Below are 14359 nucleotides of genomic sequence, written 5' to 3' on the forward strand. Positions count from 1 at the left end.
TCAACAAAGGGAAATAAATTTGGGTGGCCATAATCTGTCTTTATTCATGTTTCATTTAGTAAAAAATTTTATTTATTTAAAAAAAAAAATTGTAAAAATAAAAATTAATATTTTAATATTATTTTGTAAAGTTTGATTAGTTCATAAACACGTAAACATGAAATTTATTTTTTTCATGAGACATGGTGTTTGTCCACTAAATTTGCGGTAATAAGGGTGTCTCCTTGCCCAATTATCGAGACGTTCGTGTCAGTGCAGGTATATGGTTCTGGTCAACCATAACATATGCAATTGCTTAAAATTGGGTGTTTGCATCTTCCTCTCCACTGCAGACAGGGACCCTTACTTTGTTCTCAAGTATGCTTCAAAAGTTCAAATTATAATATTCACAGGTTCACAGCTAGCATTGAATGTTAGTCACGTGCTGTTGATGCCTTACCTTACTGCACTGCTATCCTTGAAGACCTCGGCACGTGCAAATCCATCCCATTCTCATTTGATACGTTAAAGAATATTAAGCTTAATCTAGACTTGGAAGTTTTTAATAAATAAAAAATGTGGCAGTAATGTAAATTGTATTTCTGAACAAGGTTATGTAACAATTCAAGGGGTTAGAGGAAGCCCAAAATATTATTTTATCAACGTTTTTGCTGAACATGAATGAAAATTGATCTCATGCATGTATATACTACAGGAAAAGGAAAACATAGGTTATGCTCATTGCTCAGAAGAGTGAATAGTGCTGCAGAATATCTTTCATCATTCAACTTATACAATGCAAAAATATCAATACTGTAGACCTAATGTTTAGGCAACAGGGTTCACTATAACTTGATCAAGAATAGGGCCACAAAGTGATCCATAGTCATCAACTTTTGAATGGTAAAAGGAGCTATAGAATGTGATTCTGGTTCTGTCTGTAAATGCTTTAAAGTTGAAACTCGCATTCTTGAATCTACCCTTTCCTTCAGAGTTGAAGGGAACTTTAAGGGTATCTTTTGCAGCAAATGCTTCAACCATCATAGATCCATGACAACCGTTTTTGGCGTCTCCGATTGTGAATTTCATGTTGTAGAGTTTGTTGGGAACTGTTCTGATAATTTGGGCAATGGCACTTTCCCTGCCTGCAACAAGCTCTACTGCTCCATCTCCAAATGGGACATTGAAATGCTTTGAATCAATGAATTTGATAGCTTTCAGAGACTCAATAATCCAACCAGGAAGTGGAGACTCCAAATCTTGATGTTTAGGAGGGAGCAAAACACCGTTGGTGGTGTTGAAAATAGGGAATGGACCCTCTTCAAAGCCAGGATTTTTTACCAAATTATCTGAAAGAATTATATTATAAAGTTTTTAGTCCTAGGTACACTAAAAAAGCAAACTGGCAAAGCATGGCAGGTAGTTCATATTTCGTATAAACAATGCAAGCAAAACAGTCTTTGAAATTAGTTGCTGATCAAAAAAATTATTGATAGATTTCTTCCAGTGGCCATATTAAATTACATGAATATACTCTCTATTTTCAGGATCTTGAATGAATTCTGTCCAATTATAAAAAGTATGTAAAGATCTTATTGCTAGCATTTTTCGACTAAAAAGAAACACATTCTTTTGAACTCTCTCCAAAACACTGGGAATTCATGAGAGTCTTATTAAATCGCATGGATCCAATAGGTCCCACTTGAATTCTACTCAATCATAAAGTGTGTTGAAGAAAATGCTGAAACGACTGTGTTGCTAGCATTTCTCGGCATTTTAATAATATGGTTACCTAAGGTTGGGATTCAAATTTATGATAGTCTTATAACGTTTCATTAGTGTTATTTGAACAAATCCAAAATTAACTTTTTTTACAACAAACTAAAGTATATTAATCTCATATTTTACTTTTCATATTTTATCTCATACATTTTTGCAACAAAAAAATGACAACTTGTAGGTTGTTAAAATAAAATTAGTGTTAAAAATGCAGTAACATCCAGGTTGACAACATTTTAGAAAAGGGAAAAACACAAGTGGTATTTCCTGAACTTCAAATATGTTATGTTTCCTACAGTGAACAAACATATAATCATGTAAATATGTTCCATCACCTGCTGTAGGGCTTGGAGGGTATAACTCTCTGATAGCAATGGCATCCAAGAGTGGACCACAAGCAGGGTCTTCTTGAACTCCAGGGTTATGGAATGTCACCTTGGCAACATTAGAAGTAGCCTTGAATCCCCAAGAAATAACATCTCCATTGAAGCTGTAAAGTGTCTGCAAAGGAACATCTCCTGATTTTGGTGGCACTGAGATCCTCAAAACTTCATTTTGAGTACAAGTCCTTGAGGCTCCTAGTATTAGAGCATACCATTGACCAGGCTTGACCTTAATGGTTTGAGAGATTGAGGCTTCATTGCCAAGCCTCACAGCATGTATTCCATGAGTCACTGGGAAGAACATGCCTCCAGGTTGTGGCCCCCCAGAAATATACTCAACAAGACCATTGATCTCCCATTTTGGTAGGGCATATTTCCCAATGAGTATGGTTTTCTTGAGGTATCTGGGGTCTGGCTTTTCCTCAAAGTTTCCATTTTGGAGATAAGCTATCACAAAAGGAAGGAAAAGAGAAGAGCAAGACAACTTCAGAATGTGAGTGCCATTAAGTGTAAATAACAAGAAGTAATGATATTCTCACATCATTTATTATTCATGATAGTATTTTAGAAATGAAAGTTATAGTAGTGAAAATAGAAGTGGAGAAGCTTTGGAGCTACACAACTTAGAATAACTTGCTTCTTATTTTGATACATCACAAATGAAGGGTGAGTGCCTATTTATAGGCTTTCTACAACACTTGTGAATTTCTAGATGGTTCTATAAGTATCTAGTATACATTTTTCTCAAGATTTCTAGATACTTCTTTAATTATAATACTAAATGCCTATAATAGAATATACTAGAAGCTTAGGATAATTCTAGATATTATGGTACAATCATCACTACTTGTTTCTACACAAGTGTGGAAGCTTCTAGAAAGTGTGCATCAATATTTTATCAAATATAAACCAAAGTGGTTTCTTCTTTTCTTTTGCTATACTTTGAATGATTTTACTTTACTTTAATGGTGTGGCTAAAATTTACTAACTCCATTTTTGTATCAAAGAGAAGAGAATGGAAATGTATGGTTGGATGGCACAAGAGAATGAGAGAGACAAAGAGATGTAACATGCATCTTTTCTCACTGTGTTCCATTAAATTAAAGAGAAGAGAGAGACAAAGAGTTTAACATGTCTTTTCTCACTGTGTTCCATGTCAGTAAAAAGAAATCAGAAATCATTGTTTTGCTGTTATTTTACAAACTTTTAATGCTGAGTTTTTTCTCGTTTTTTCAAAGCAAAATAAAATATATGACAGATGTGCAAATTATCCTAGTAGAACTAAGTAAATATTCAAAAGTAAGAATTGGTCATTCAAAATATTAAATAAGGCGTGAATTTTAATATATAAATATTCAAAACCACACTGTCCCATATAAAGTTTTTGTTATTTAATTTCATGATGAATGTCTTGACTCCTAATAGCATTCATTAAAGTGACTTAAAATAAATAATAAAAAATATACAAATATATGTAGTTAGATATGATGGTTACCATTGTTATTGATATTGTACTGATTATCAAACTAGTTAGGATATTGATATAATGGTATAGCAATTTAATTGGTGGTTTACTTATTAAAGCATATACCGGTGAATTAGATATAAATATATATTATATTAACAATAATATTGAAAAATCAATAAAAAACTATCAATTTTTTATTTTGATTAAAAAATTAATTTTAAATAAAAAACGGCTGGTATGACCGATTTTGACTGATATGATTGCATGTGGATATGATTCTTGTACCATACCAGTATTGAGATCGGTTTACCGGTTGAACCTCTTAATGTATAGTGTAGGCTCACTCTTACTCCTCCCGAATCCTTTATTGACGAAGTACTGGTCAATTCTACTATACCATGCTCGAGGAGCTTGCTTCAAGCCATATAGAGCCTTCTTCAATCGTAGCACTTTGTTTTCGTTGCCCTTGCTCATGAACCCTTCTGGCTGCTCCACATAGATCTCTTCTTGAAGTACTCCATTGAGGAATGCAGACTTGACATCTAGCTGGTAAATGCTCCATCCTCTTTTTGCTGCAAGAGCTATTAGAGCTCTTATAGTATCTAGACGAGCAACTGGAGCAAATGTCTCATTATAGTCGATTCCTGGTTGTTGGGAGTAGCCCTTGGCTACTAATCTCGCCTTGTGCTTCTGTATAGTGCCATCAGGATTGAGCTTTGTTTTATAGACCCATTTTACTCCAATGATGTCTTTATCTTTTGGACAATCTACTAGCTCCCACGTGTTGTTTTTCTCGATCATCTTTATCTCTTCTTCCATTGCCTTGACCCATACTTCTTGCCTTGATGCTTCTTCAAAGCTTCCAGGTTCAACTATGGCCAAGTTGCATGTCTCATATATATCTACTAAGGATCTTACTCGTCTCGGAGAAGATTCTGGTGAAGATTGTTCATGTGGGAGTGTAGTTGGCGTACCTGGATCTTCTGTTGCTTCTTCTACTTCCCCAGTTACTTGTGGTTGTTGTGTTGGTATGGAGATGTTGTGTCTCTCAATCTTGCCTTCATTCCAGTTCCAAGCGGCACTTTCATCAACTTCAACATCTCGACTGATGATAAGTTTTTCCGTTTCAAGATTGTATATGCGGTAGCCTTTTGACTGTGTGCTATATCCCAAGAAGATGCCTCTTATCGTCTTGTCTTCTAGTTTGTGTCTCTTTTCTTTTGGGACATGTATATAACAGATAGATCCAAAAACTCTTAGATGTTTAGCTGATGGCTTCCTACCGCTCCAAGCTTCTATAGGAGTTTTACCTTCGACTGCCTTTGTTGGACATCTATTCATTATGTAGACAGCTGTGTAAACTGCTTCGGCCCAAAAGGTGTTTGGCAAACCTTTCTCCTTGAGCATCGATCTAGCCATCTCCATGACCGTGCGATTTTTCCTTTCAGACACCCCATTTTGTTGTGGAGTGTAAGCAACTGTGAGTTGACGCTCTATGCCTTCATCCTCACAAAATTTATCAAATTCGTGAGAGTTGTACTCTTTGCCACGATCGCTTCTGAGTACTTTTATATGTTTCCCGCTTTGCTTCTCGACAAAGGCCTTGAACTTCTTGAATATTCCAAAGACTTCTGATTTTTCTTTTATAAAATAGACCCATGTCATTCTAGAAAAGTCATCAATGAAGAGGATGAAATACCTGTTATTAGTGAGGGATGGCGTCCTCATTGGTCCACATACGTCAGTATGGATGAGCTCCAACAAGCGTTTTGCTCTCCAAGATTTCCCACTTGAAAAAGGTAGTCTATGTTGCTTCCCAAGTAGACATCCTTCACAAGCTCCTTCATTCTCTTGGATGCATGGAAGATCCTTCATCATTCTTTTATGATATAATAGCTTTAAGGCTTGGTTATTAAGATGACCAAATCTTCGATGCCATAGCCATGATTCATCAACTTGAACCTTCATAGCGATGTTAGTAGCATATTTCCAAGTTATTGGAAAACTTCTATTTCTTTTCTCCATTTTAACTTGGGCTATTTCAAACTTTCTATTATTGTCATATATATTGCATGTATCTCCCTCAAAGTGGAGAGAGTAACCTTTTTCCATCATTTGGCCAATACTCAAGAGATTTTCTTTAAGGTTAGGAACTAGTAAGACATCTTTGATAAGTCGCGTACCTGATTGTGTCTCCACCATGACAGTGCCTTTGCCTTTAGACTCAACCATGGTGCCATTACCTAATCGAACTTGCACTCTGACAGACTCATCAATATCTTTGAAAATGCTCCCGTCCTTAGCCATGTGGTTACTACAACCACTATCCAAGTACCAGTTTTCTTCTTTATCACGACTACAGACTTGGTTGGCATAGAATAGTTGTTGGTCATGTTTGCATTCTTCAGTGAAATTGGCCTGATGATTATTTTTGTTGCGACAATTTTGCTCTGAGTGCCCAAATCTTTTGCAATATTGGCATTGTATCTTTCCTCGATATCGACAATATTTTTCTGAATGGCCTGACTTCTGGCATATGCCGCAAGGAAGATATTTTGCTTGATTGTTTCTAGAGAAATCTTTAGAAATCTCTTTGTTTCTAGAATGTTCCGCACCAATATTATTTCTTCTTTGATATTCTTTATTCTGAGACCTTAGTCTGAGCTTTGATTGAAAGGCATTTTCTAGTGAACCTTCATCATGCCTACTCAATCTTTGCTCATAAGCTTCTAGAGAGCCCATTAGTTCTGTTACTGATAGAGTAGACAAATCTTTGGTTTGCTCAATCGTAGTAACTATTGAGTCATATTTTTGGGGAATTGAAATCAGAATTTTCTCAACAATTCTTTTGTCAAGAATATTTTCCCCATAGGCTTTCATTTGATTGACTATTTCTTTTATTTTAGAATAATAGTCTTTTATGGTCTCAGACTCTTTCATCTTAAGTAATTCAAACTCACGCCTAAGAGTTTGAAGTTTAATGGTGCGTACCTTATCACTGCCATGAAACTCCTCCTTTAGTGTATCCCATGCTTCTTTGGCACTTGTAGCTCCCATTATTCTTGGAAAGATAGTTTCCGCCAAGGCTTGTTGTAGAATAAATAACGCTTTTGCATCCTTTTGCACATTCTCTTTCAACTCCTTTTTCTGAGCCACGGTAAGAGTTGAAGTATTCTCTGGAGTAGTGAATCCTTCTTCTACAATATCCCACAAATCTTGGGACCGGAAGAAAGTAGTCATTTTTGTATTCCAAAAATCATAGTTTTCTCCAGTGAAAATTGGGATAGGAATTGATGATGATTGAATAGTGCTAGCCATAGCTCAAAGTGTATAAATATGGTTTAGTTTGGATGTGAGATTCTTGGAGATAGTTGGAAATGGATAGAGTAATATTCTACGCCCAGTGTATGACCAAACGTAGCTCTGATGCCACTGATAGTATTTTAGAAATGGAAGTTATAGTAGTGAAAATAGAAGTGGAGAAGCTTTGGAGCTACACAACTTAGAATAATTTGCTTCTTATTTGGATGCTTTACAAATGAAGGGTGAGTGCCTATTTATAGGCTTTCTACAACACTTATGAATTTCTAGATGGTTCCATAAGTATCTAGTATACATTTTTCTCAAGATTTCTAGATACTTCTTTAATTATAATACTAAATGCCTATAATAGAATATACTAGAAGCTTAGGATAATTCTAGATATTATGGTACAATCATCACTACTTGTTTCTACACAAGTGTGGAAGCTTCTAGAAAGTGTGCATCAATATTTTATCAATTCACACCCTTTTCTATACCACTTTCTTTAAAACCATTGATGATCATCTAGTTTTCACAGAAAAATTATTTTCATGAATTATTATAAAGTTGGTGTGACCGAAAAGACATGAGAAAAAGATGACGTGGGGTGATCATTTTTCATAATGAAATTGAAGCATGATCTCTCTTTTTTTCTCTCAACAGTACATACACAATGGATCAGATTTTAAGATTATCTACAAAGAATTTAGAAGAATATACCACGCATAGCCACTTCAACAAGTACATCACAGTATAATATACTCCATAAATCGACCTGATTTATGTTTAGGCACTGTCCACTTACAAGAACCAAAAATGAGAATGTAAGGTACACAACAAAGGGGTTAGACTTGAAGAAAATAGGGCAGCACCACAAGAGAATAAAAAATGCTGCTTTGCCTAATATATCTAAACATGTTTGAAGTACTACACAATCCTTATGTATATGAATGAGCATCAGATTATTTGAGCATTACCTTCAGGCAACCTTGGCTGAACGGAAGCAAAAGTTGAAGCAGCAAAAAGCAAAGCCAAACAAAGAACAAATATGAATGTCACTGCCATTTTCACAAAGAAAATGAATAATGTAGAGCTCAAAGAAGAGAAGTGAACTGTGGTTTTTAAGGAATAGCAGGGTTTTAATAAGTGCAGTGGGTGGAGCTTTGCTCACTGTTATTAATGGAAAGATGCTATACTGGTGGATGGTAATAAATATACAGTGAATTTCTTGTAGTTTTTGTTTTGTTTTTAGGTTTTCTCCACAGTTCGTGCGATAGCAACTTGTTTATTTATACGTGCAGGTATGTTAAGTTTTACACATCAATTAGAAAAAAAATACTTGTTTTTGTTAATGAACCTATTAGAAAAGTAAAGAATATGATAGTTAGTTATATAAAGTTATTATTAAAGTAGCATTTCTGAAATATCTCTACTTATGTGATCATGTCACTTGTAGGGCTGATATAATTAATAATTTAAGGTTTATATCCTATATAAGCATTGTACCTTTTATACTATATAGAAATGAATGAAATTGTGAAGTTTATTTATTAGTTTTCTTTCTTTTTCAGGACTAATTTACTGTAATTGTTAGTTCTTAGTAGGCTCATATTTTTTAGTCTATCACAACCACTAGTTGGTTGCCATTACTCCATATTATGAATATTTTTTCCTAATGAAGCAATATCTATCTATTGATATCAGTGAGGAAGTGATGAAGGTTGCTTCATTTCTTTTCTGATCATAAATTCATTGTGTCTCTATGAGTGACCACATGCATGGCTTTTGTTTGGACCTACTACATTATTGTTTTACCAAAATATAAGATAGATTCATGGCTAGTGTTAATGTTATCCACCAAAATCCCTCTTTGACAGTTGCTTTTTTTTATGAACCCACTTGTGAAGAGTGGAAAAAGGATGGCATGTTTATTTTAGCTTTTAGGTGCCACGTGGATTAAATATATAAGAAAAATATCATGTATTTCTACAATTTCATTTATGCTTCCTTTGTTTTGAGAGAGTATGGAGGGAAAGAAGATGAAGGAGGAGAAGTATGAGAGAAAGTGAGTTTTTCCCTCTTTGGTTGAGAAGAAAGAGAGGGTGGAGTAGATAAAAAGGGTGTGGGACCCACATAATTCATTTCTCTCCAAGAATGAGGAGAAAGGTGAGTGAAGAGGGTAGTATTTTATGAAATACCCTTAAAACCCTTGACTTAATCTGAATATATTTAATTATGTAGCAATTTTTTCTCCTCTCTTCATTATCATATTTTTGTGAGTGATAATCACAAAACAAGAATAACAACAACCTGAACAACTTCTCTTCTCCCTGATTCATTGGAGTTGGTAATGAAGATTAATATCCCACTTTTATATTGTCTTATATATTATTTTTGTTGTAATATATTCATGTAACAAAATGCACAATATTAATACAATGCAACAATAAATTAGTAGTTAGAGTGAATTTTGGATCCCTTATGAAGACATAACAAGTATTATATTATAGTACCTACACATTTTATATAAACTTACAAAATGCTTTTGTATGATATCTTGAGAAGACTACCATAAAATTATTAGTAGAGCAAAATTAATTTAATTACATGTATATATATTAAATAATTTTTAAATACAATTATAAAAATTAAATAAATTTTTAATTAAACCTAAAATAATTTTTTATTATAATACATTAAAACTAATAATTAAAATATAATAATTCTTCTCCATTACGAAAGGGTATTTTTGTCTTTTAAACCATAACATTATTCTTTATTCTCTTCTCTTTCTTTTTTATTTCTCTCCTACCAAACAATATCAAAATCTACTCTCTTTCTCACCTTTTTCTTTCTTTTTATTTTCTCTCTCATGTATTTCTTTCTTCTTACTTTCTCTCCTAAACTAAACATAGGCTTAGATTAACTTAGCTTATCTAATTGAGTCATATCCATATTTGTCAGCTTAATTTGTTGAGCTGCTGAACATAAACTTGTCAGCAGCACAATTTTGATCTCTCACTCCCCTTCAATCACTTTATCTATAAAATAAAATAAATTGAGCGCAGCCACTTATAAATTATATATTTGATCCTCTGCAACAATGTAGAATGGCGTATTCATCTTCCCTCCATTTTTATGATCTAACGTCAACAGTAGTGTTTGTGACCCATTTGTCTCCGATTGAAAAATGAAAGTTCTATACTTTTCTTTATGAACACATGCTACAAATATTTAACTGATTTTTTTTACCGCCCAATATTGAAATATATTTTGAACTATTGGGTTGATATTGTACTAGACTAATTATACTTAGAGTTAGTTTTAGTAGTTTTAGTTAGTTTTACATGTATATATAGTTTACTTTCATTGTAAACTATCACTCATTCAATTCAATGATAATAACGAGAAATGTATGAAGGCTATGATTTTCTATTCGTTCTCTTTTTCTTCCTTCTTTTTTGTTCATCATTTCTTTCTCTTTCATGCATGACTTCTACCATTTTAAGATGGTATTAGAGCGTAATTATTATTTTGGTAGCTTCTGCTTGTGGCTCCATCTTTCAAGATTCAACAAATAATCATCGTTATTCTCAGAGAGCCACACATGTTAAACAACAACTTTCTTACAAGAGGGTCATATATCTACTAGAGGAAGACTTTGATATTCTACTATTGATAATTTCATCCTATACTTTCTCGGCCTCAAAAAGGCTATGTTCCAAGGCCATCATATCAAGCTTCATACTCTACTTCAAATTGAGACTTAATGTCATGGATGAAGGCGACCAATTATTGAAGATTATCTACCGATCGTAAATGGTCAGAAATGTTGGATTTCTTTGAAATATATTATTTTCATTCTTGATTATGTTTTCAATGAAGCAATGTATTTCAAGATTCTAACTCTTTCTTTTGCAAGACTTTCTAAAACATTCATTTTGTTGTTGCTACACTTTTGACTGCTCAAAACAACAATGACTATTCTTTTAAGCCTTCCAAATCAAGTTCCAATTATTATAGTTGGTTATGTTTCTTTTCTTTCCCTTCGTGTACATGAAAGTTTTAAAGCGTTGGGCTGTGATTTTACTAAAGATGAATTCTTCATCATTTACTCCCCAATTATTTCTTTTCTTTACTTGTCTATTTTCTTTACCTCTATCTCATTAAACACACAACATTATGGTGTATAATTTTTCTCATTGAAGCATCATATTATGATCAAGATTAAGATCTGTTTTTCTCTCTTTCATCCATTATGGTTGGTTTGATTGGTTAAGCTTATGTCAAAATAGATGATTAAACTTTGAATGAAGTTGCTTCTACCTATTGTAGTTAAACGTCAATATTGTTTCATATTCAGATTTTAAGACTACGAGATAAGGATTCACTCACCAACTAGAGGAGATACTAGAGTATATGATCATGTTCAACACAATTATTTCAAGTTTGGAATGCATGATATATTCCAGCTTGAGGTGAACTGTTGAAATATATTTTGAACTATATTTTAGTATTTTTGTTGATATTGTATTAGGCTAGTTATAGTTATAGTTAGTTTTAGTAGTTTTAATTAGTTTTATATATATATATATATATATATATATAGTTTATTTTCATTGTAAACTATCACTCATTCAATTTAATATGATGAAGAGAAATATATTATGCGGGGATGCACATTGTAGGAAGTAGCAGACAACTAAATCGGTGAACCTTGCAACAAATTTAGCTGTTGCAACCTACACTTTGGCTGGCAAATATAACTTACGTCCTATTTTCTGGTGAAAAATAAATTCTTCTAGCTGCCTAGTTGGTGTGAAAATGAAGACAAAATTGAGATAAAGCAATTAGTATACCCACAAAATCAGAAATTAATTTCATAATTGGAGTTTCAAAATGTTATACAATTCAGCTAAATTTGACTAAGATGGATCCTGTGTCTCAAAACCATTATGTGGCATTATGGAATGATTAACCAATCACATATCACAATACTGACTTTTTTTCTTCGAATAACTCTTATCACCTTTAACTATGTAGTTATTATACAGGTGACTTTTTTTCTAGAACCAAACTATATTAGATTAAAATGGCAGCAAGGTCATAAAACATTACTATTAGCAATAAAAGAAGTAGTCGCAATGTAAGACTTACTTTCCAACATCGACCCAAACATCTCTATTTATTATAACTTTAATTTGAGATAATTTTGTTTGTACTTCTTATGATCTAAAAATTTGAGTGCATGCTTGTTAAAGTCCAAATGTAGATATTATTTGCAGCAGCCAATTTGGATTAATTAAATCCATATCACCGTAGAAAACAACGTGAGATATAAGTTCTCTACATGATCTGATTGAATAATCGCTTATATTGGGTCCCTTTTGTCTCTAAATTGAGATGTAACTATCAATAGATTAGGCAATGGAGATACTCTCAAAGGGATACCTTCTTAGAAGTTTAATGCTTTCTCCTAAAACATATCAAAAATGTAGTTAAATGGGATTACAGATAAAATATAGGAGTGCTTATTTTGCTGATTTATTAAATTAATATCCATCAAACTGTTATTTATTTCCGTATGTCTCCTAAGTTCAAACTTCTCACTATTGTCATGTGAAGTATGTCTTTGAAATAAACGCAAGAATTTTAATAATCAGTTATATATAATTGGTTTATTCCAACTGGTTATATATTGAATTCTTTTATACAAAATTTTGTATTATTTGGATTATGTAAAATGAAGCACTTTTATCCACTTTTACGTATGAAGTTACGAATAAAGGTATGAAATGTGTATAATATTGTTTTGTAATTAATTTGAGAGAGGAGGAATTTGGAAAAGTGTGATTAATTAAAAATTAATTGGAAGTCTTTGTTTAAGTAAGTTTGAAACTTTCAAAATTCCTTCAATATTTTCTCCCTACAAAACATCATTTTAAACATATTTGGATTCTATCTACTAATAAAGAGTTCATGACCATATTGAAATTATGATATGTAGTAAAAATAAAAATTCGATAATCTTGATTTTAACTTAACTCGTAATAAAATAAATTATAATTTTTGAGAAGAGTTGGGTTCATTTTCAACTTCATCAATTTCATCTATATATTGAATTCAATTTGAAATGATGGCATAAGAATTTGAATGGAATATCTAATGAGAAGAAAAAAATAAGCACAAAATAAATGTAATTTTTTTATATATTGTTAATGTATTATCCATCATTTATATTTAATTATTATTTATCTAAAAAAATAATAGAAATGAATTATGGATGATGCAGTGAATGCGTATAAATCTTGACTTGTATAAATATTACACTCATATCTAATTAATAACATAATGACATATTTCCCTAAGAAAAAATATATACACCGACAACATATGAGTTTTATACATTGTTAATGTATCATCCATCATTCATTCATATTTAATCAACATTGACTCTTCAAAAAAAAGTAATGCAAATAAATGATAGATAATATATTGATTGTGTATAAATATTTGAACTGTCAATATATAGATATGATATTCTATATCCCTTAGTGAGGTTTAAATTTTGCTATTTTATATAAACATGTTTAACTTTGTCGTCAATGTCGAACTATATTTGGTTGTATAGAAAACAAGAGGAAAGAAAAGATAAACAAAAAAAAATTGTGGAAAATATTATTTTCACCGTTTGGTCCCAACATTAAATAGGGGTGAAAAAATATGAATGAGTTTCACAAAAAACTTTTTCAACCTAGTTTGGGAAAAAAATGAATGAAGGAAACCATCAAAAATTTCAAATTTGTCATTTCACAGTAAATGAAAGAACAATAATCCATATGAAAATAGATAAAATGTAGTACATTTCTTTATTTATATAATGAAATTAGTTAACTTAATTTTATTTTCGTTGTTTTTGAGCTCACAAATAAATAGTAGTTATGTATGCTAAAAGATGGAGTGAAAAAAAACATAATTACTTTAAATTATCAACAAAGTAACAAATAATAAATAAATTAGAAAGACAAAACACAAATATGTGAAAGTGAGATGATTAGAAATATAAAAGTGATTGTCAAATATGAGTTATATTTCCTTTTAGACACATTAATGAAAAGAAGATGTAGGACGTTAATAATTTTCATTGAATTTTATAAAAAAATATTGTTATATTAAACTTAGTTTATATGTTACTTAAAAAATATTGATTAATATTATTAAAAATAAATTATTTAGTTATGTAATTTGCAATTTAAAAATTATATATACTACATAATTATATAAATAAATAACGAGGGCACTTATGTCATTTTCAATATATTATATATATAAATGTGCATTTTTCTTCCTCTTACTTTCCTTCCATTTTCAATTATAGTAAACAATAAAATTATTATCTTATTTTCTACTATTTTTCTTTCCTTCAACTTTCCTTCCTCATATTTTA

The 14359-nt window shown here is 31.8% G+C and overlaps 1 protein-coding gene across 1 annotated transcript; it reads right to left on the reverse strand.

Moving 5' to 3' along the window:
- On the reverse strand, positions 721 to 8133 carry LOC109352401. Its single transcript, XM_019594379.1, has 3 exons — positions 7890 to 8133; positions 2094 to 2588; positions 721 to 1328 (listed from the first exon to the last, which is right to left on the reverse strand). Exons 1-3 carry the CDS (start codon positions 7975 to 7977, stop codon positions 808 to 810), a joined length of 1104 nt encoding a protein of 367 aa, XP_019449924.1. The 5' UTR covers positions 7978 to 8133; the 3' UTR covers positions 721 to 807.

This window comes from Lupinus angustifolius, chromosome LG07, assembly GCF_001865875.1.
Source record: "Lupinus angustifolius cultivar Tanjil chromosome LG07, LupAngTanjil_v1.0, whole genome shotgun sequence".
Classification (NCBI taxonomy): domain Eukaryota; kingdom Viridiplantae; phylum Streptophyta; class Magnoliopsida; order Fabales; family Fabaceae; genus Lupinus; species Lupinus angustifolius.

Coding starts and splice junctions, on each gene's coding strand:
- LOC109352401 (XM_019594379.1), bottom strand. CDS start 7,977: ATGGCAGTGACATTCATATTTGTTCTTTGTTTGGCTTTGCTTTTTGCT. Junction 2,589..7,889: donor TCAGCCAAGGTTGCCTGAAG/GTAATGCTCAAA, acceptor CTTTTGTGATAG/CTTATCTCCAAAATGGAAAC. Junction 1,329..2,093: donor CCCTCCAAGCCCTACAGCAG/GTGATGGAACAT, acceptor TAATTCTTTCAG/ATAATTTGGTAAAAAATCCT.